General features: G+C 39.0%; 1 protein-coding gene across 2 annotated transcripts in view; it reads left to right on the top strand.

Annotated features, from left to right (window-relative positions):
- FAM13A (family with sequence similarity 13 member A) overlaps positions 1-20,667 on the top strand; it is a 311,993-nt gene that overhangs the window by 195,464 nt on the left and 95,862 nt on the right. The window contains exon 1 of one of the 2 annotated variants that reach the window (XM_008054145.1): positions 8,562-8,933. The exons of the other annotated variant lie outside the window; for it this stretch is intronic. Within the exon in view, the coding sequence (XP_008052336.1) occupies positions 8,905-8,933 (29 nt within the window). The 5' untranslated portion in view covers positions 8,562-8,904. Of the gene's footprint in view, positions 1-8,561; positions 8,934-20,667 lie in introns of those variants that run through there. 2 annotated transcript variants of the gene reach the window in all.

Genomic DNA, 20,667 nt, shown 5'->3' with positions numbered 1-20,667 from the left:
AACCAGTGAGTGGTGGAGAAGAGGAGGCAGTTTTGAAACTCCTGCTGTGGAGGCCTTTAAACCTTACCTCTGTTAGCAGCTTGGACTCACTGATTCACTGACAACTTTACAGGATTTTAGAAGCTAAATAAATGAACATTGTGAACCGTTTGGGATTCCAGCAAGCCTAGTCAGACAGATTTTAATGAAATAAGCCTGTGCACAGTTTTAAAACCAAGATGCATCATCAGAATTAAAAAGGTGTGTCTTTGGAAAAGCAATTATATAATCTCTATCCCCCCATGAGATTTTTTTCCAGCAAACTTATATAGACTAGATAAATCTAATGAATAAACACATTTTAATTATGTTGATTTTATTATTTTTATTTTGCCCTTGAGTAAAGTTAGCATATTTAGTTACTGTTACCGAATAACATAGTAGTACCTAACTAGAAATTTATTATTCCTATAACAGGAGCCTGTTTTGAGTGTCATTATTTTGCTTTCTAAAATAGACTTTTTAGGTCAGGCACGGTAGTTCACACCTGCAATCTCAGTACTTTGGGAGACTTAGGCGGGAGGATCAATTGAGGCCAAGTTCAAGACCAGCCTGGACAACACAGCAAGACCCTGTCCCTACAAAAATAAAATAAAATAAGCTTTTTATAAGGCTTTATAATTATTCTTTAAGAAACACTTGACATAAAAATAACTCACATGCCACCTGTCATTTCCATATATTTGTTTTTAGTAAAAGAAATGCATATAATTTAAAACTTTTTTTCTTTGCACCTTTCTCTTTCCCACAGCATCCCACTCCAACCACTTCCTTTTCTCACTGCAAACGCAGTTGGCTTCTACCACCGAGCTCTACATTCACATACACACACACACACACACACACACACGCACGAAGTGTTAACTGACTCGGTAGCAGAAGAGGTTTGTTATAGTCCAGTGTATGTCTTCGTGTTCGGACCGATAACAGAAACAAAGAACTGAATACCTCATGGTCTCACTCATAAGTGGGCCTTAGCACTAGTTACGTTAGAACAAGGGAGGGATAGGCAGTTGCTGGGCACTGCCAGGGGAGGAAGGATGGGGGAGGGGCACAACAACACAAAGCGTACCTGGTCCTAAACCAGGGGGAGTGAGGGCCAATTGGAGGCCCAGACTTCACTTGAATGCAGCCTACTTGTGTAATTAACCCTTACTTGCACCCCATATCTCTAAAATAAGCTTAAAAATTTTTAAAGACTGTATAGCCATTATTGAATAAATACATATACTCATCTAAATATAAACCACAGGTTAAAAGAAAGGGTTCTTTATTTCCTATAGCCAATTAGTAATATACGTATCAGTGAGTAAGTATGATACTTTATGATCTTGAAGGGTTATTGGATGGTGGGAAAGCTGTGGACATCGGCATTCAGATACTGGCTTCATGTCAGCCACTCACTAGCTGTGACGCTCACATTAATTAATTAATTAACTTCTTTGTTTCCTCATCTATTAAAATGAGCATAGCATAAATCCTTAAAAGTTAGCTGCCTTACCACCTCTCCAGTTTCGTCTCCCCCCTTTTTGTTTTTTTGACATTTTGTTGTTGTTGACAGTGATGATAATGATGATGGTGATATTTTTCTGTGAGAAGCCCAGAAATCCACGAGTGTTCTAACATGGATTGCTGGAGACTTAGTTTACCCAGGATCCTTTATAGCAACAACAGAATACCTAAATTATTGTACCCTAAAAATCCTGGCTTCATGATTATAAAAAACATGTCAAATTGAGTCATTACCACTTATAAATATCATGTGAGTATCTTGTGGAGGGCATTGCTTCTTTGTGCAGTTTACAAAGATTGCTAAGATTATGAGGAAAAACTCTTGCCTGAGAAGCACCTTCTTATCAAACTTGTAAGAGGGAAATTATTTTAACGTGTCATTATATCTTAGGAAATAAATCTGATTTTAAAACAGTATCTAAAAACAAAGTGATGTGGCCAAGCAATGTGCTTGGGTCTTTGGTTGTTTTTAATTGATGTTGAAATTAAAACAAATGCAGTCACATCATTTTTGGAGGAGTTGTTGCTCTTGATAGCACAAGGGCAAACACAGATGTTGCCAAACACTTGGAATCTGCTGAAGATGTTATGTAAGAAAATTAGAAATCTGCAAGCCAGCTAAGGAGTATAAAAGGAAATGGACAATCTAGGAGAAGCTGGGTAATACAGAATACTTCAAAGATTTCAGAAGTTTGGGATAGAATCTTGCTTTTTACATATCTGTGATTGCACATCCATGTATAAATAAACTACCCAGGTAGTTTATTTCTTAAGTCTTAATTACTGGTTAGCATTGCCCCTCATTTGAACCTTACATGAGGCATCTAGTTTATTGTAAGTATAACCCTACAATGAAAAACATTAAAAAGTGGGTAGAATATTGCCTGATAAATTTAAATCTAATCAAAGAGCTATGCTTCAGATTCTCTGGAAGAGTAATTAATGTACCCATTAATTCACTCATCACTTATTGAGTATTCTGTATAAGAGATGCAGGAAAGATACAGTCCTTGTCCTGGAGAACTTACATTCAAACTGGAAGGTAATATAAGAGGGAGAACTCAAAAAAAACTGGAATTATCTTTTGGAGGGTGGGCCCCTTGTAGTACAGGCTTTCTTCTCTAGGTTAGTGTTCTAGGAACCCATTGGCATCCGTGTACCAGCTAGCGTTGCTGTGAGAAGCTATATTCAGCTTCGGTGAATTTTTTTTTTTTTTTTGAGATTATTTCAATACGTTTGCCCACTTCATGATGGATGACTTTTACAAGCACACTTGCCCACATCAGGCTGAGTGTTCAGCAGTTTGGGGCCCCAAACGGAATGCCCCTGTGCCCCACCCTCTCTAGTCACCCTATCTCACCCCAAGTGACTTGTTTTTGTTTCCCTGACTGAAAAAGTCCTCAAAGACAAATGTTTTGCCAGTGTTGAAGAGGTGAGACAAAAATGGCAGAAGCACTAAGAGTTATCAAAATTGGTGAGTTCGAAAACTGTTTCAACCAGTGGAAAAAGTGTCTCGATATGAGTATTGTATCCAACAGAGAGTGCTTTGAAGGTGACTGAAGTTTAAACATGTAAGAATAAATGTGCAATTTTTATAAATACCATTTTTTGAGTCCCCCTCATATACCGTAGTTTCAAATAATAATAAAACTGTACAGGGAAAACAGGTAAACATCATTATAGATGCAAAGGGCTTTTTGAGTTGAAAGGGTCAAGAGCCTTCTTCCAGCTTGCATGGACCTAGAGTTTTGCCTGGGGGGAACCAAGTGGGAGAAGATATCAGACCGAGGGAATAGCATGAGAAAATGTTTAGGATAGAAAAGTTCAGAGCAGATTTGAAAATAGTGACTCGGGCATGTCTGGCGTTGTTTCTTCGGGAGTTATAAGCAGCTGAACTGGAGAGGTGAATTGGGGTTAGCTGGTGGAGCGTTCTAATCATCATATTGAAAGAATCAGGGTTCATGGAAAGATAGTTGGGAGCCACTGATGTTTTGGAACAGAGGAGTGAGTGACCGGATCACAAGTAAATTCACCCTAATAGTAAAATGTGTGCTTTGGAGATAGGAATGAAGGCAGAAAGGATATTTTGAATGTTATCCTAAGAGCACCAATGACTTAGGCAGACTGATTAAAGCGACACAACAGGAGAATCAGCAGATTTGGCTAAGGGACGCCAGGAGAGGGAGGAGTCCAGATGACTAATGCTTTGAATCTGATTCATAATGAGAATAATAACATCATTATCAAGAAGGACCAGGAGGAGGAGAAATTTGGAGATCAGATAATAGGAGATCTTGAATGTGTTGATTGGGATGATAATACTGATAATTATTGAGCACTTATTTGCCAGGAACTGTTCTATGTGTTTTACATACATAATCTCATTTATTCTTCAGCGCTTTTGAACAACCTTCCCAAGTTGACACTGCCTTTTGGTGTATCATTCCAGAGCTCATTTTTTTTTTTTTTTTTTTTTAGTCTGAGTCTCACTCTATCACCCAGGCTGGAGTGCAGTGGCATGCTCATGTTTACTACAGCCCCTACCTGCTGGGCTCAGGCAATCCTTCTACCTCTGCCTTCCAAGTAACTGGAACCACAGGTGCCCGCCACCGTGCCCGGCTAATTTTATTTATTATGGAAACAAAGTCTTGCCAAGTTGCCCAGGCTGGTCCTGAACCCGTGGACTCAGGCAATCCTCTCACTTCTACCTCCCAATGTGCTGGGATCACAGAGGTGAGCTACTGTGCCCAGCCAGAGTCCAATATATTGAATGCCTGTATTAAATGGCGGTGGACTTGGAGGCTGGGGCAAAAGAGGAGGAACAACAAATGAGATAAAAGGAAAATGTGGATCAGTAAGGTTTGGAGAATTGCCAGGAAAGGTCACAGAGAACCAAAGACTGAGAAAACTAAAGAAGGGTGTTTCAGAAAAGTTAAGAGTAGGAGAGGAGCTAAGAAAAAGCATTTAGAGTTAGTAGCCAAAAGAACATTGGTGGTCTTAAAGCATTTTTGGAAAAGTGGTCAGGTTCAAAGTCCATTGGCACGGGATGGAGGAATAAGTAATTTATGAGGAAGTGGAAGCAGCAGAGGTGGATTTGGGGGACGTCTGTCAGTGGGGAGGAGGAGGAAAATGGCCCTACAGCACAAAGGGTGAGACAACTAAGGAAAACTGTTTATGACTGAGAGACACTCAGTTGCCTGGCAGAAGGAGAAGAAGCAGGTAGTGAGGGACAGATTTAAGATGTCGGAGCGACGAGGCTTCTTCCAGAGGGAGGAGAAAGTTATGAGAGACACAGGTAAGAGGCTTGAGTCCTAAAGTAAGGCCTTTTTCTCCTAGACTAAGAGGAAGTCAAAAAGAATGAGTTAAGGTACGAGTTGGGTAGGTATGGAGGTGGTGGGCGGAGCAAAGAAGGCCAAAGACACTTGCTCCTGTTTGATGACCTTGACTTTCTCAGTCAGAAGATGAAGCAATTAGCGACTGAGACAGTCTCAGGTTTGTGGCACTGAAAATTTGCAGCAGTTGCTGTGGGAATGCTGGGAACAGTCAATGATCATGAGAAAGCGTACAACACAGCATTGAGGTTCGCGCCAAGGTTAAATATCATGAATTTTTAGTAGAACTAGTTGTCTGGTGATGTGACTTTCTTTTGCGGTGTTTAGCAGTTGCAGTAGACAGCCCAGCTGGCAGGATTTTTAAAGGGTGAAGAAGTGGAGGATGCCAGCAAGCCCATTCTAGAAATAACTAAGTGCCCAGGAGAGCCAAAAATGTGCCTTCTTTAAACTTGCATGCCAGTTAGTTTGAGTGCAAGTTATCCTCTGCAGACATTGCAAAACAGTGGGAGCTGAACAGAGAGCTCAGTAAAAAGGTAGAGTGACAGAGTTGGGAATGATATTGGCAGTCAGGAGATGCACATTTAGGAGCTCAGTGAGGAGGAAATGTAGCCAGGAAAGTGCAGTGGGGCTATCTGTATTTAAGAAATTAGAACCGATGGAGGTTTTTTGGGTTTTTTTTTTTTGCTTTTTTGAGTTGGAATCTCATTCTGTTGTCCAGGCTGGAGTGTAGTGGCACACTCACGGCCATCGTAGTCTCGACCTCCTGGGCTCAGGTGATTCTTCCATTTTAGCCTTCCAAGCAACTGGAACCACAGGCATGCACCACCATGCCCGGCTGACTTTTTGATTTATTGTAGAGATGAGGTCTCACCATGTTGCCCAGGCTGGTCTCGAACCAGTGGACTCAGACAATCCTCTTGCCTCCGCCTCCCAAAGTGCTGGGATTACAGGTGTGAGCTACTACACTGGGCCTCTGACATAGGCACTCCCACACCCTGACTGAAGAACTGACAAGAGGATGCTAGGAGTAGAAGCAGTAGAAGTATTTAAGTGACCAAGGATTCTAGCAGTGGATGGGGTAAAGTGAAAGGGCTGTAATCAGGTATGAATTCATAAGTGATCATCAAATAATGCCCAGAAAATAGTTAAGAAACCCAAAACTGGTGATTTTTTAAAACAAATACTGGAGACTTGAAAAGGCATATAATTTCTGAGTTACGGTGTTAGTGAATTTTTTAAAAATAACCATTGACATTCTATATAATATGACATGTTAGAGGAAGACAATTTATCGGAAATATGTATAAAATCAGGTATTGAAAGTATACTGTAGGCCGGGCTTGGTGGCTCAGCCTGTAATCCCAGCACTTTGGGAGGCCGAGGTGAGTGGATTGCCTGAGCTCACAGGTTTGAGACCAGCCCCGGCCACTTGGGGAGACCTCGTGTCTACAATAAATTAAAAAATTAACCAGACATGGTAGCACGCGCTTATAGTTCTGGCTACTTGGAAGGCTGAGGCAGAAGGATCACCAGAGCCAAGCAGGTTGAGGCTGCGGTGGCTGGGAGTGTGCCACTGCACTCCAGTCTGGGTGACAGAGTGAGACTCCAACTCAAAAAAAAAAGCATTTTGTAGTTCAACTTAACATGCTTTTTTAAATGCTGGGTCCTTTACTGTTGAACATTTTTGTATATTTCAGCCAGGTCATATTGATTGATGTGTTCATAAAATTCAGAAATGGTAAAATATTTTATCTGTCATTTGAATCTTAACTAGTTCTAAAAATATTTGTATCTTATGGGATGCTTAAACTCACACAGTGTTAGTGAATTTTTGAAACACAACCATTGACATTCTAACTATGTAATATGACATGTTAGTGTCAGCACTGTGTTGTGTAACTAAGAGTTCTGGGACAGGCAAGAGAAGTCCTGAATTCAATTTGTCTTCTGCCACTCACTTCCCATGTACATTTGAACAAATTACTTAATTTTCTAGTACCAAGTCTTCTCATCAATAAAATAGAGATTATGATACATAATCAGGATTTTCTACCTCAAGCAGTTACTTGAAGTGTTGAGCACGAGTTAAAGGCATTTTTAAAAATAAAAAGCTTATGCAAATATGAGAACTAAGTTATTGTTACTGGAAAATCAAATTGGAATTTTCGAATCTAGAATAAAAAAAGAATATATTGGCAATTTCAAGGTAAAAAAGCTTTGGGCTTAAATCGACTCCTATTGTTTTAAAAGGCTGCTTTTAGTCATTGATAGTTTATGACTAATCTATTTTCATAAACATGATGATTTAGTCCGATAATGAAAATGTTTTTATTAGCAAGTATAGCAAAGGAAGGCAGACACCTTATAATAGGACCCAGTGTCTAAATTCAGAATCCCGAGTGGCCTATAAACAATTTGGGAAAAACTACAGGAGAGGAGGATATCTTGGGGGTCTCTAAGCTCTCGCTGTCTCTGAACATCATGGATTCTGTGGCTTTCTGTTCTTTCTTCCACTGGATGAGATGGTCTGGGCTATATTGTAGCTCTTTTCAACTCTCGTAATGTGAGAGAAACCCTATATAAATGTATTTCTGCTATTGTTCTTGTATATGTAAATGTATTTGTACTATTGTTCTTGCATCTGTAAATGTATTACTGCTATTGTTCCTGCAATGTATAAAATCTATGGATCAGCAATTATGTTCCTAAAAATAACACCCTAATATTCCAAACTGAAAAAGAAATCGTTAGGGGAAGGTCGTAGTCAATAGGCATTTAGAAGATCGTATGGAAAAACTGAGTTTGGATTATCTGTAAAAAAAAAAAAAAATCAAAAAAAAATTTTTAAACCCAAAAATGCTGTTGATGTTTTTGGAGAAACATGACTCCATAAATAAACACATTCAATTTTATCTGAATAAAATGCAGAAATAGTAAGTTGAAAGTTGAAGTGGCTTCCACAAGAGTAGGGACTCTTCGATCCCTGAAGAACTTGGGCAGAGTCTCAGGGCACGTATCCTCCCCAGAAACGAGAGCTACGTGCCTTGGGTGATGTCACCAGGGACTAGTAACTGCCACAGTGTAAACAAACATCAGCAGGAAATACATGTGGGTAGGGCAAGGGTCTAGAAGCATGCCTTCCTTCTAGAAAAGTCGCATGCCTTTTCAAGGCTACTTTTTTTTTTTTTTGGTGTTTTGTTTTTGTTAAGGAAGAAAGGCGAAACATCATAGCCCCTGCCTTCTGCCACAGAAACTTTTAGTTTCATAGGTAAGGCAAGGGTCTAGAAGCATGTCTTCCTTCTAGAAAAGTCTCATGCTTTTCAAAGCTAGTATTTTCACTTTTTTTAAAAAAAGAAAAACAGAGGACACAGCATAGGTCTTGCCTTCTGCCACAGAAACCTCCAGTTTCTCAGGCAGTGTCTTGCCTTGATAAATGGATTTCCTTACTGGCAGTCTCTGTAATGTTGAGAAGTACGGGACTCTTAGCTCTTGCTGCAGTAATTGGTTGCTTGCCCCAGACTGACAAGCTTGTCTGTGGAACTGCTCGGAGTTAAGTTTCAAGTTACCAGGACTAGGCAAGCCCACTGAGGAGCAGAAGCAGGAGGAGAGGAGGAGGAGGAGGAGGAGGAGGAGGAGGGACCATTGAGGAGCAAGAGGAGAGGAGGAGGGGGAAGAGGGGGAGGAGGGGGGAGAGGAGGAGGAGCCGCGCCTTTAGCCCTGCAGCAGCTGCTCCTCTGATTGGCTGGGTGGTTCAGCTGCTTCCCTGGAACAAAAGGTCAAAGTGGACTGCAGTGTAAATGTAGAGAAGCAGCCGGTAAAATAGCATTGCCTGAAGAAGTTTGGAGGCTGCGAGCTGCAGTAGACTGGCCAACTGCAGAGCGAGTTGTTTCTCCAGCCGGGAGGTGCAGCCTCATGCCCCAAGCCCAGCCTGGCCACTGTAAGAAGACGCTCACTGTACAGACGACCAAACTTGTCGTGGAAGAGACAGTTGTGAGAGTCACTTGCAAATTTACATACAAGAATGGCTTGTGAAATCATGCCTCTCCAAAGGTAGTATTCTTTCCTATTTGTTTTTATTTTATTCTGTTCTGTATTTTCTGAGTATAAAGCCATATAACTTTGCCAATACTTGGCAGCTTTTAGTAACATGCTGAAACTGGAGAGTCCATTGTACATATTGTTCATCCCTAAGATCAGAAAAATGTAAATGTTATCCTGTTCGTCTGCTGACATATTGCCCAATCTCTTATCTTTTTCACTTGAAGATTGTATTCAGTTATATTCTTCTCTGAGTGGAAATGAGTATAAGAAAATACCTCTGAAGAGCGTACTGAGGGATCTATTGAGTGGGTTTATAATAAACTGAATCAACTTCTTAGCAGTGTGGCCACTTAAGCTATTTAGAAGGATGTTTAAAATGCATCGTAGAATCCTTCTCTTTGGGAGTTCAGATCTAGGCAAGGATTTTCTAGCAATAAGTACATTATGATAGATGGGAATAAGTGCTAAAGGTAATTTTTCCTCTTGAATAATCTTAGCGTTACTGCACAAATGACTTTAAAAAACTGCTTTGTAAGAATGGTTGCGCACAAGGCTCTTGTTTTGTTTCCTAATGATTGTAATATGGATTGCAGAGGTGGGGGTGAGGGGAGTAAAGGAGTTATACCAAAGCAGAAAAAGGTAAATTTAAACAAAGGAGCTCGTTAAAAAGAAGAGTGTTGGTGAACTAATAAGGGGATAATGTAGGCATGGAGAAAGTCTCTTGGACTTGCCCAAGGTCACGTTTTATTATTTTTAAAATTACTTTTACTAATCATATTATCATATTCAATGTCAGCTGCCTTACATGTAGGGGCACTTTATTCCCTATAAATGCTTCATTTAAGGAAAATATAGAGAATTTTATTAGTTAACTTGATTTTAAAAATCAAATACTAAATATGGTTTATTTATGGATTGAGAAAAAAATCCAGACAAAAACTATTTCAGTCTTTAAAACCACGCCATAAATATTTCACTGAAGGCCCATGTTTTAGCCATGAAAATGAGATTTTAAAAAGATTGTTTATTTGCAACTTGGTCTCTGCAGATACTTACTCTGAGATAAGCCAGTAGAGACTATTTTTTTCACTGTACTGACAAGTACGCTGTAATGGGAACCTGATGGAGTGTCCAGAGAATTCCTTTTCTGAAAATGCCAATCCAGGGGAGCAGAAAGTGGTTTATGGACAGGTCTACCTTAACTCAGTGAAAAAGTCCAACTGCTTGAAGCTTGCAAGAGGTCAAAACTAATGTACACTTTCTGGAGTCTTGAGTTGGTTTCCAACTTTAAAGCTGGGGACTTTTCTTTTTCTTGTAATGACATTAGTTCTTAAGGGTCTTGAGCAAGTTGTGTTCTAGATAATATAATAAGTGTTAAAGAAATAGGTCTTTATACTGCTAAAGCATTGTATAGGCAATTAAGTTGATGAAAGCTAAACTAAAATCAGCATTATTTCCTGGAAATTATTTTGCATTGTTAGTCATTATTCATGAATTTGTTAGGAAGATATCTAGGAATAATTTGAATTTGCAAATCCAAGAATGCTGAGTTGCTACTTTTACCCCCCTTAAGAGCACTGTTATGTGTATTTACTGCCACAATGTTTCCTTAGCTCTTAGAATTTAATTTGATTGCTTTCCCTGCAACTTTTAGCTCCAGCCTGTTTGATTCTAAACCTCCTGAAGGCAAGGACCAGATTTGTGTGGTTCTCTTTGTCAAGGATGCCTTGCGAAGTTAAGCATTTATACAGAAAACTTTTCTGCTCTTACATGTGATAGTTTTTTCAAATCCCACTCTATATCTGTGGCTATTCATTTCTGTGACTCTCATGGTAATGATGACTATTGCTGACTGTCTCCACAGTTATCCTGCCTGAAGCAGGAAGGTTGAGAGCCTTGGCAGTATTCACGGAATAAGTGCTTTGTTCCATTCTGTTCAGGAGCACTGATAGGCTAGAAACTGAATTGAAAGTGGATGAGTAAAAGAATAGCTTTCAATACCAGTTAAAGAAACCCATGCTCACTGTATGTATTGAGCAGAGAGGTCAATGCTTTCCACATTTTGAGTGCATGAGAATTAGAGGAACTTATTTTTAAAATCAATTCCTTCCTACTACCCTCCTTCCCCAGACTTACTGAATCTGGCAGGGAGAGTTATCTGCATTTTAACAACCTTCCTAAATCTGATACAGATGGTCCATACTTAGAGAAACACTGATCTAAATTCTAGTTAATGATTATAACGCGTATAAAGCTAGCGACAGCTGGTGTATATAGGAATCTAAACTATATACTCTACAGCCCAAATAGCATATTGAATATCATGATCTTATGTAGGCTTTTCTCATAACTAATGCTTTCATTCCCTATATTGTCTGTTTTGCCTATTAAAACAAAACATGCTTATATTGTTGTTTTATATTTTCTCTCTGTACTGCCAGTGATCCAAAGGTAATTAAGACACAGTTCTGCTTCAAAAGAGGTCACTTGCTGGTGAGGATGCAGACGCATTACCAGACAATTACAATACCATGCGGTGAATTCAGTAATACACAGTATGATTAGCATAATAATAGAGATGTGTGTAGATGGATAATATTACCCTATGATTTCTTTAACCTCATATAAGTATATGATCTTATTAGAGGGCATGTTTGTACCCTAAAGTCTATCTAACATAATTTTCATAAATGACTTTTAGCCTTTCTTAGTTTATTGCAAACGTGTGTAGAAGATACTTTGTTACTGCTCCTTTATAGCCAAGATGAGAATACCAGATGAGATAGAAAACTAAAAGTGAAATAAAATACTTTGGTCTCTTTTAATGTATTTTGCTACTTGTTTATTACTGAATGTAATTTGCAAGTTTCCAAGATGGAACTGACTCTTTAGAAACTCATAGTCTTTAAGAAGAACATGGCAGAGGCTGAATGTTTCAAATGTGACCCTCAGTAGAGTACTCAGTTCTTAGTGGTTCACTTCAAATGGCTTAAAGATGGGATCTTACCAACCATCTATTGAAATGGCTAAATTGTCCCAGTTATTTTGTAGAACACTAAAATATTTACATAGTACTTCTTATATCTAATGATAGAACTCAGTACACTAGCTTGCCTTTTGTAAATATTCTTGCCATCTGAAAAAGATTTCCAAAAGAAATAAAGTAATAAAGAAATAAAGGGACAGCGATTACTGGGCCCTGCAAGGGAAGGGAGGGGGGAGGGAGGAGGGTGGGAGGGCATGTGACAACACAAAGAGTACCTGGTCCACTCCCAGGGGCAGTGAAGGCCTGAACTTCACCTTCATGCAGCCTACTTATATATTCATAGTTAATCCTCACTTGTGTACCCCACATCTTTATAATAAAATAAATTTTCTTAGAAAGTTCAAAATAAATCAGATTAAATGAAAAGGCAGGACACAGAATAGTAAAAAAAAATTCCACCTGTTTCTGTAAGAAAGAGAGGAAAACAAGAATACATATTTCTTTGTTTTTTCTTTTATTTGTATAAATAAACACTAGAAGTTTCACAGTAAAAAAAAGAAAGGGAGAAAAATTTTATTTAAAAAATTTAAATGAAAGTTTTATTTTCTCACGTGACTATATTTGCCTTCTGTCACTAATGAAATAATATGTTTTATCAGATTCCAGGCTTAGTTTATACCTCAAGCTTTTTGCATGATTCGTGTTTGTTTTTCCCCCTTAGACATAGTGAGTCTGAAGGTAAGGATCTCTGTTTTATGTATAGAAAGCTTAAGATACAAAGTCTTAACTCTTGAGTCTTATGTCTATGACGAAACTCTCAGCTTTTATAGTGGTGTTTTGATTTGCTAGATTGATGTTCCAGTAGCCACTAACTTAATTTATATCTGTAAAGGATAATGGTGAAGGGTGACGTGAACGCTAATGATGAATGTGGATTCCATTGGTTTTAACGTACTGGCCTGCTTCCATGTGTTAGCATCCTATTCTTTCCAGGGTTTATTATCCAAAGAGGGACGGTGAGATTCATAATGTCTATGGAATCCTCTTTTTGTCTCGCAAATTATGATATCCAATGTAAGTTACTGAATATTTATTTTATGATGGAGAAGTACATAATTCTAAATTGCACCGACTCTTAAAAAATAAAAAACTTAAAGCAACAGGATTAACAAACGTGTTAGAGATCCAACATCTAAGCATTTCACTGAAATTTGTCAACAGAATTGATCTGGTCTTTCTAAGTACTGGTCTTTAGAATAGCCTTTTGCAAATATGTAAACATTGATAACATGGGGATGGTCAAGGGAGTTCACCAGGGAACAGCCCAACTGATGACGGGCTAGCTTGTGAGTCTTCATTGTGGTGCTAGAGAGCCCTCTACTGCTTGTGGAAATGACACCTTTCAGTTAACTTATCTATAAGTTCCTATTATTTCTAACCTGTTGGCACTCTGGTAGCACTCCTGACACTGCTCTTCTTCCTCCACAAACACAATCTAAGAGAGAGTTGACAGCTGCCTGTCTACAAATCTGGGTTTACCCATAGCAGTTGTGTGTCTGAATTTATTCTTCACCAATATGGCTTCTATGTGGTAGTAACAAGAAGCCATTGAGAACAAATAAGATCTGTGTGGGCTCTGTTCTCACAGGATGGTTGAAGTCCCTGTGGAGCCTAAATATTTGCTAATTACTCCAATAAAGAAGATAGTGTGAACTAAGGGAAGGATATTTTTAAATTTGAAGGAGATCACCCCGTGTAAGCCACTGAAAAAGTAAAGGTGTTAGATATTTAACACAAACCAGTGGACACTACCAGGCACTGATAGATAACTAGTCATATGAATTTGAGCAGGTCATTTTTAGCATCTATAAAATGAGACGATCCCACCCAAGGTACCTATGTTGTGGGGGAAATTCTGGAGTTAAAGAATATGTTAGTTGTTTGTAAATGATAAAACTACTTAAATGTAAAGAGTTTGTTGCTTTTCTTTTGATTTTGTCCTTCTTATACTTGAGATACCTTTTCAATTCCATGAATGCAAGAGTGCTTAACACGGTGCTGTCACTACATTCCATTTCATTGCATGCATATTGGAAGGTGATCTCTAGAATCTGGATGGTGGAAAGTGCTACCGAAAATAGCATCAAACTGAATTTCTTAAAACTCTCCAAATTTTTCATCCAATTTTTTTCCTATGAAACTTACATTTGTGTGTGGTGATCAGAATGAATTGCCAAAGAAATAGTTTGTATTGTATAAAATCTTTTTAACACACCATTTAATCTTGAGAAGAGCTAGAAATAGCTTTAATAGCTTTATTGAAGTATAATTCACATACCATACAATTCATCCATCTAAAGTGTATAGTAGTCCTTAGTATATTCCCAGAGTTATACAACCCTCAATTTTAGAATATTTTCATCACTCAAAAAGAAACCCTGTACTCTTAAGCTCTCAACCCCCAGTCTCTCATCACAGCCTTAGGCAACCACTAATGTACTTTCTGTTCCTATAGATTTGCCTATTCTGGACTTTTCACATAAATAGAATCATATAATCATACCATATGCAATCTTTTATGACTAGTTTCTTTCCCTTAGTATAATATTTTCAAGATTCATCCATATTACATCATGGATTGGTACTTCATTCTTTTTATGGCCGAATAATCTGATTTATGGACATAGATAATTTTGTTTTTACTTTTATTAATTGATTGACATTTGGTTTATTTCCACCTTTTGGTTATTATGAATAATGCTGCTGTCAACTTATGCAGGAATAACTTTTGAGAAATATAAAAATATAAACTCCATTTTAGAGCCAAATGGATCCTTAGAGATAATCAAAGTCAGTCCTTCCATTCTCCAGATGATTAATTCAAACCCGGAGAAAGGAAATGACGTTCTCTGTCATATTTATAGAAAGAAATGGAAAACACTCCATGCAGATGTCTGCATAATACCATTTGTATATGACGTTGATGATCATGGCATGCATTTGGGATTAACTGTGGAGTTTTCCCCCATTAGAAACTTAGTAAAGGGAAAATCTGTTGTTATCCAAAAGACAAAAGCCAGTCAACTGGCAGAGGAAATTGAACTTCTGACCTTGTTCCTTCCATTAGCACCGAGTCTATTTTATAGACACTTATTGCACTGTAGACTGAAAAGTGACTGTGGACAGGGCAGCCTAAGATGTTTTTATATGTTAGGCACATAGTAGGTACTCAATTCTTGTTGAATTGGAGACTGCAGCGATTTAGTGGAAACATAACAGAACACTATTCACATAATTTCTAAAGCTTTCCATCATATTTTTAAGGAATATTCTTACACGAAAAAAATGGCAAGTAATTTACTCACCCTTAATTATTATAAGTATGTCCTGCAGTACAAAGGTAAACCAGTTTGGAGGACTGTTTCTGTTTATGTTGTATAGTATTTGATATGTAGTTTGAGGAAGAGGAGATAGTTCATCTCCCAAAAGTACTATACCCATTGAGGCAGTTTAAGAAAAGTGAAATTTTTAAGTTATATGTACTTGAAACCTGTATGAAAAGTTTCTCTTCTGCTTCTTTCTTAGCGATAAAGGATAAAAGTCTATTTTATAAACATATGGAATGTATTATGTTGTGTTTTAGTAAGATAGATATTTATTTATAAAAGTTGAATTCACCTTTTATTTTTAGAAAAGGTAGGTGGCCAGGCTCAGTGGCTCAGCCTGTAATCCTGCGCCTTGGGAGGCTGAGGTGAGTGGATTGCCTGAGCCCACGGGTTCGAGACCTGCCTGGGCAACTTGGTGATACCTCATGTCTACAATAATTCAAAAAATTAGCCAGGTGTGGTAGCACGCGCCTGTAGTTCCAGCCACTTGGAAGGCTGAGGTGGAAGGATCGCTGGAGCCCAGCAGGTCGAGGCTGCAGTGGCCGGGAGCGGCCACTACACTCCAGTCTGGGCGACAGAGTGAGACTCCAACTCAAAAAAAAAAAAAAAAGAAAAGAAAAGAAAAGGCAGGTGAATTCCTTTTTCCTAGTGCAGGTAGCAGCTACTTGTATTTGGAGAAATGCTATGTCATAGATACTGAAAAGTAGATTACAGACTGGTAGATAAACACATTTCTCTCAATGAAATATGTTAAGAGCAATGTTATATTCAATCTTCATTAATTATTTTTGATAGGCATAGCCCAAGACTGAATTTCTAATGAACACTTCAAAGTTTCTATATTATAATAAGCTTTTCAGGTAGCACGATATCTCATTTGATAGGGATACACTAAAGGAAATTATGATGACAGGTTCATTTTTACACAAAAGAATGGCAGATGATCTTTGTGTTGACCAAGTAGACATGAAATTAAAAATTCTAAATGGGGCATGGTGGTGCATGCCTGTAGTTCTAGCCCCTTGAAAGGCTGAGGTGGAAGGATCGCCTGTGCCATGATCATGCCACTGTACTCCAGCCTGGACAACAGAGACGCCAAACTAAAAAAAAAAGTAAAACTCAGAAAACTTGAACTTACTGGAAATAAAAAGCAGAAACTCAGATCACATTAAATAATGTAGCTAAAAGACTAGAAAAAATTAAGAAAGATTTAGAAAAAAATGAAATAATAGTGACACCATTTTTTGCAGTCAGCAAAATGATTACGGAAAGAAACATAACTCTACTATTGAAGCTAAAATAACACTTGAAACTAAAATTAGAAACCAAATGCCTGCCAGAGTAAACCATTGATTCACTGTGTTGTGTTTTCATAAGTGACTATCCTTCATTTTCAACTCCTTGACTTGACAAAAGCTGGAGAACCTGTGTCAATCTAGTGCTGCTTTCCAGCAGGTCACTGCTGCATTCCCACTGCTTAACTCCTTCAGTTATCACACCTGCTAAGCCATTGGCTCCCCATGCCTTCAAAGCTTATTCTCCTCTTTTTAGGTGATAAAGAATTCACAGTCATAAAGTAGGAAGGAGCCCATGCAGGCCATGTTCCTTGCAAAGGGACCTTCTACACTGTCTACAAATCTTGTTCTTGACTCCGTCCTGTGTGTAACCAGGGAAGGAGTATTTAAAAGAGACTTGGAAATATATCTTCAGCTCCCCATGGCCTTCCAGAATAATCTTCATGAGCACTGCTGGGCATATCTGGACCTGTTTTCCCTCTGCTTTGCCATCTAGACTCAACAAAATGTATACTTCTCTGGTACAGAACTGATTCTGGCAGTGGAGCAGAAAAGGAGAGTGTTTTCTCTCTGCCCTGTAAGAACATAGATCTTAATGCAACAGCATTCACTCAGCATGTATCATATAGCAAGCAAGGAATATGTGTATTTAGCATAGTGTTTTGGAACAGTGTTTTCAACTGTGGGTCATGACTTGTTAATGGTCATAAAGCCAACTTATCAGAGCAAAGAGTTCTCCTTCTGTTCGTTATCTTTCTCCCAATAATGCCTGTGTGACCCTCAGACTTCATTCCCAGAGTGGCTTATCTCACCAGAACTCGCCTCACCTGCCAGATGCATAGTGCTCCAGCATGGAAGGCCTGGAGCCCAGCCTTCAGATGTGAATTGGAATCTTAGTCCTGCCTGCCTCTGTGTATGACCTTCAGCCAGTAATTAGCCTTTCTTAAACTTGTTTTTCTTATCTGGAAAAAATCTGGTTAGTAATACCTTCCTCCACGGATGCTTTGAGGATTGAATGAGATTTTATATATATATATATATATATATATATATATATATATATACTTTTAACACAAAGCCTGGCTTAGTATGGCAAGCTCTTAATCAATGGTAGTTGTAAATCCCTTTATAATAACAATCAAATTTCAAGTTTCTGTTTCTCTGCTAGCCTATAAATTCTGTGAGACTATATTTTATTAATCTACGTGTCTCCAGCACCTATTGTGAATCTGCATAAGTAGTATACACTCAAAAAATGCTTGCTGAATGAGTACCTGTCCATGGTTGTGGAACCTCCCAAAGCCAGAATGAGGTTGACATCAAATGTTTGTTCTCTCTCCAGTTGCTGTTCATCCTAAAAACCAGTGTGAAATAATGGCGATGTCCAGAACAAGTCCCTGACCCATTCTTCTGCACAGAGTTCTCCTCTGGCAGAGGAGAGGCTTATTGTGGGGAGGATGATATTGCATTGCCTTCTGCACATTTTGTCTCCCTCAAGAGTTCCTCATTCAGAGTTAACAGTTTGGGAAATTCTGTATCTGTTAAATCAAAACTGTATTAATAAACCACTGAGAAATGTATAATAAAGGTAATTATTGAAAGAAGTTAACAAAAATAATTTATTTCTTTCTGCATGTATCTCGTATTCTTTTGATTTTGTTTCAGTGACTAAAGATTTGAAAATATTTTAACTTATTTACTAATGTTCTAACAGTATTTTGTCATCAACTAATTTCAACCTTCTAAAAGAAAGTGTTGCTATATTTTATGGTCTAAATTTCTCCCTCTGTAGGATAATCTTTTTATGTCTATAAAATAATAGACATCACTTTTCTGAATAAGATCTCAAAGACAAATGAAAGCTTCCAGTTGCCTTGAAAATAGTTTTGGGACTAAACCAAAAACTTTTTTTTTTTTTTTTTGAGTTGGAGTCTCACTCTGTCACCCAGACTGGAGTGCAGTGGCCGCTTCCGGCCACCGCAGCCTCGAGCTATTGGGCTCCAGCGATCCTTCCGCCTCAGCCTTCCAAGTAGCCGGAATTACAGGCATGCGCTACCACGCCTGGCTGACTTTTTGATTTATTGTAGAGATGAGGTCTCGCTGCCCAGGCGGGTCTCAAACCCGCGGGCTCAGGCAATCCACTCACCTCAGCCTCCCAAAGGCGCGGGATTACAGGCTGAGCCACCGAGCCCGGCTCCAAAAAGTTTTTTAAGCCCTAAACAACCTTCGGTTTTGCAGTGAGGTGAAATAATTTTCTTTTCCTGCTTTTAAGCCAGAACAAACAGATGCAGTATGTGGCAAGACTGAATTCAAACACGACTTTGTCTGAACATATCCTTTTCTGGGTTCTCTCTGAGAACAGTGTTGAAATACATGGATAATGGCAGAACTCTAGCTTCTAATTGTGCTGTTGGAGAAAATGTTATTTTCTTTAAGTAAGAATGGAAGGAAACCTCATGGCACAGTTGCAATTCTGTTAGATTTTGAATAGAAGGGAACAAGATCATTTAAAGCAATCAATGTACAAATATCTGAGAATACCTCTGGTTGGCGAAATTAATTTTACAAATTATACACAGCTTATGTTCTCAAAATATTTAATCAAACACTAGTGCAAACACTCAACAAAATCTTCAGGATACTGATTTTACTCAACAGCCATTTACTAAGCACATTTGGTGTTGTGGGTACCTAGTTAGGTACTGACATTAGTTACAAAGATAAAGACAAATCCACATGTGAGGCTAGCCTCTGAATTCAAGATTCAGCATCCTCGCCTATAGATATGAGCAGAATGTCTTGGAGCCTGGAGGAAGAAGCAACTCCTTTTCCAGGTGCTGGAGATGGCTTCCCAGATTAGATGACACTTGACCTGAGAGATGAAGTATTTACTAAGTGGAGGAATATTTGAGATAGAGGGAACAGCATGTACAAACAGAGTTATAAAAGTTCAGTGAGAGGTTTACAGAGGTATGCTGGGTTGAGAGTGGGAGAGATATTGTGTGTCAGGTTTAGGCATTTACATTTGACCCCAAATGCAATGAGGAAGCAGGAGAGGCCAAGGATGAACTGGTGTGGGAAACAGAGTATTGCCCTTGTGAAAGATGAATGCAGTGGCGATGGAAAGGAAGGATCAGATTCAAGAGACTTCTCTCTATAGATATAGATACAGATATAGATATAGGTGTGTGTGTGTGTGTGTGTATAATATATATATATATGGAGAGAGAGAGACAAAACCTTACCCCAATCTTTGATCAATCACCAAATTTATATAATTTCTCTCAATTATATAAATTTGGTGGTTGACCAAAATGAGGATAAGGGATTTTCTTAGATAATTTTATGCTTCTGTAACAATACCACAGACTGGGTAATTTATAGTGAACAATGATTCATTTCTTGTAGTTCTGGAGGATGGGAAGTCCAAGGCTGGGGTTCCCACATCCGGCAAGGGCCTTTTTGCTTCATCAGCCCATGGTAGAAGGTGGAAGAGCGCCGGGCTCGGTGGCTCAGCCTGTAATCCCGCGCCTTTGGGAGGCTGAGGTGAGTGGATTGCCTGAGCCCGCGGGTTTGAGACCCGCCTGGGCAGCGAGACCTCATCTCTACAATAAATCAAAAAATCAACCGGGCGTGGTAGCGCATGCCTGTAATTCCGGCTACTCGGAAGGTGAGGCAGAAGGATCGCCGGAGCCCAGCAGGCGAGGCTGCGGTGGCCGGGAGCGGCCACTGCACTCCAGTCTGGGCAACAGAGTGAGACTCCGACTCAAAAAAAAAAGAAAATCACAACATGTAACAATGTGAGGCCCTGTGTTCTCACATGACAGTAATCTTGGAGCTGCTCATTAAATGCGGGGGGTTGGGGGGGTGGGCATTCCCCAGTTTGCCACAATCCCCACCACTCCTGATTGTTCACACTCAGCCTAGGTGATTCATTATGTAGCCTGTCCCACTCTGAATACATTTGAGTTTTTGACTCTAGGAGGAATCTCTAAAGTTAGAACTAAGCAGGGAGTATACTCTATGGAAAAACTGAAGTTTGTAGTTTGCCCTGAGTACCTCTTAATAAAGAGATT

This window comes from Carlito syrichta, unplaced genomic scaffold (assembly GCF_000164805.1).
Source record: "Carlito syrichta isolate Samal-C Ts95f unplaced genomic scaffold, Tarsius_syrichta-2.0.1 Scaffold289150, whole genome shotgun sequence".
Taxonomy (NCBI): Eukaryota; Metazoa; Chordata; class Mammalia; order Primates; family Tarsiidae; genus Carlito; species Carlito syrichta.
This window is presented reverse-complemented; position numbering and strand designations above follow the sequence as displayed.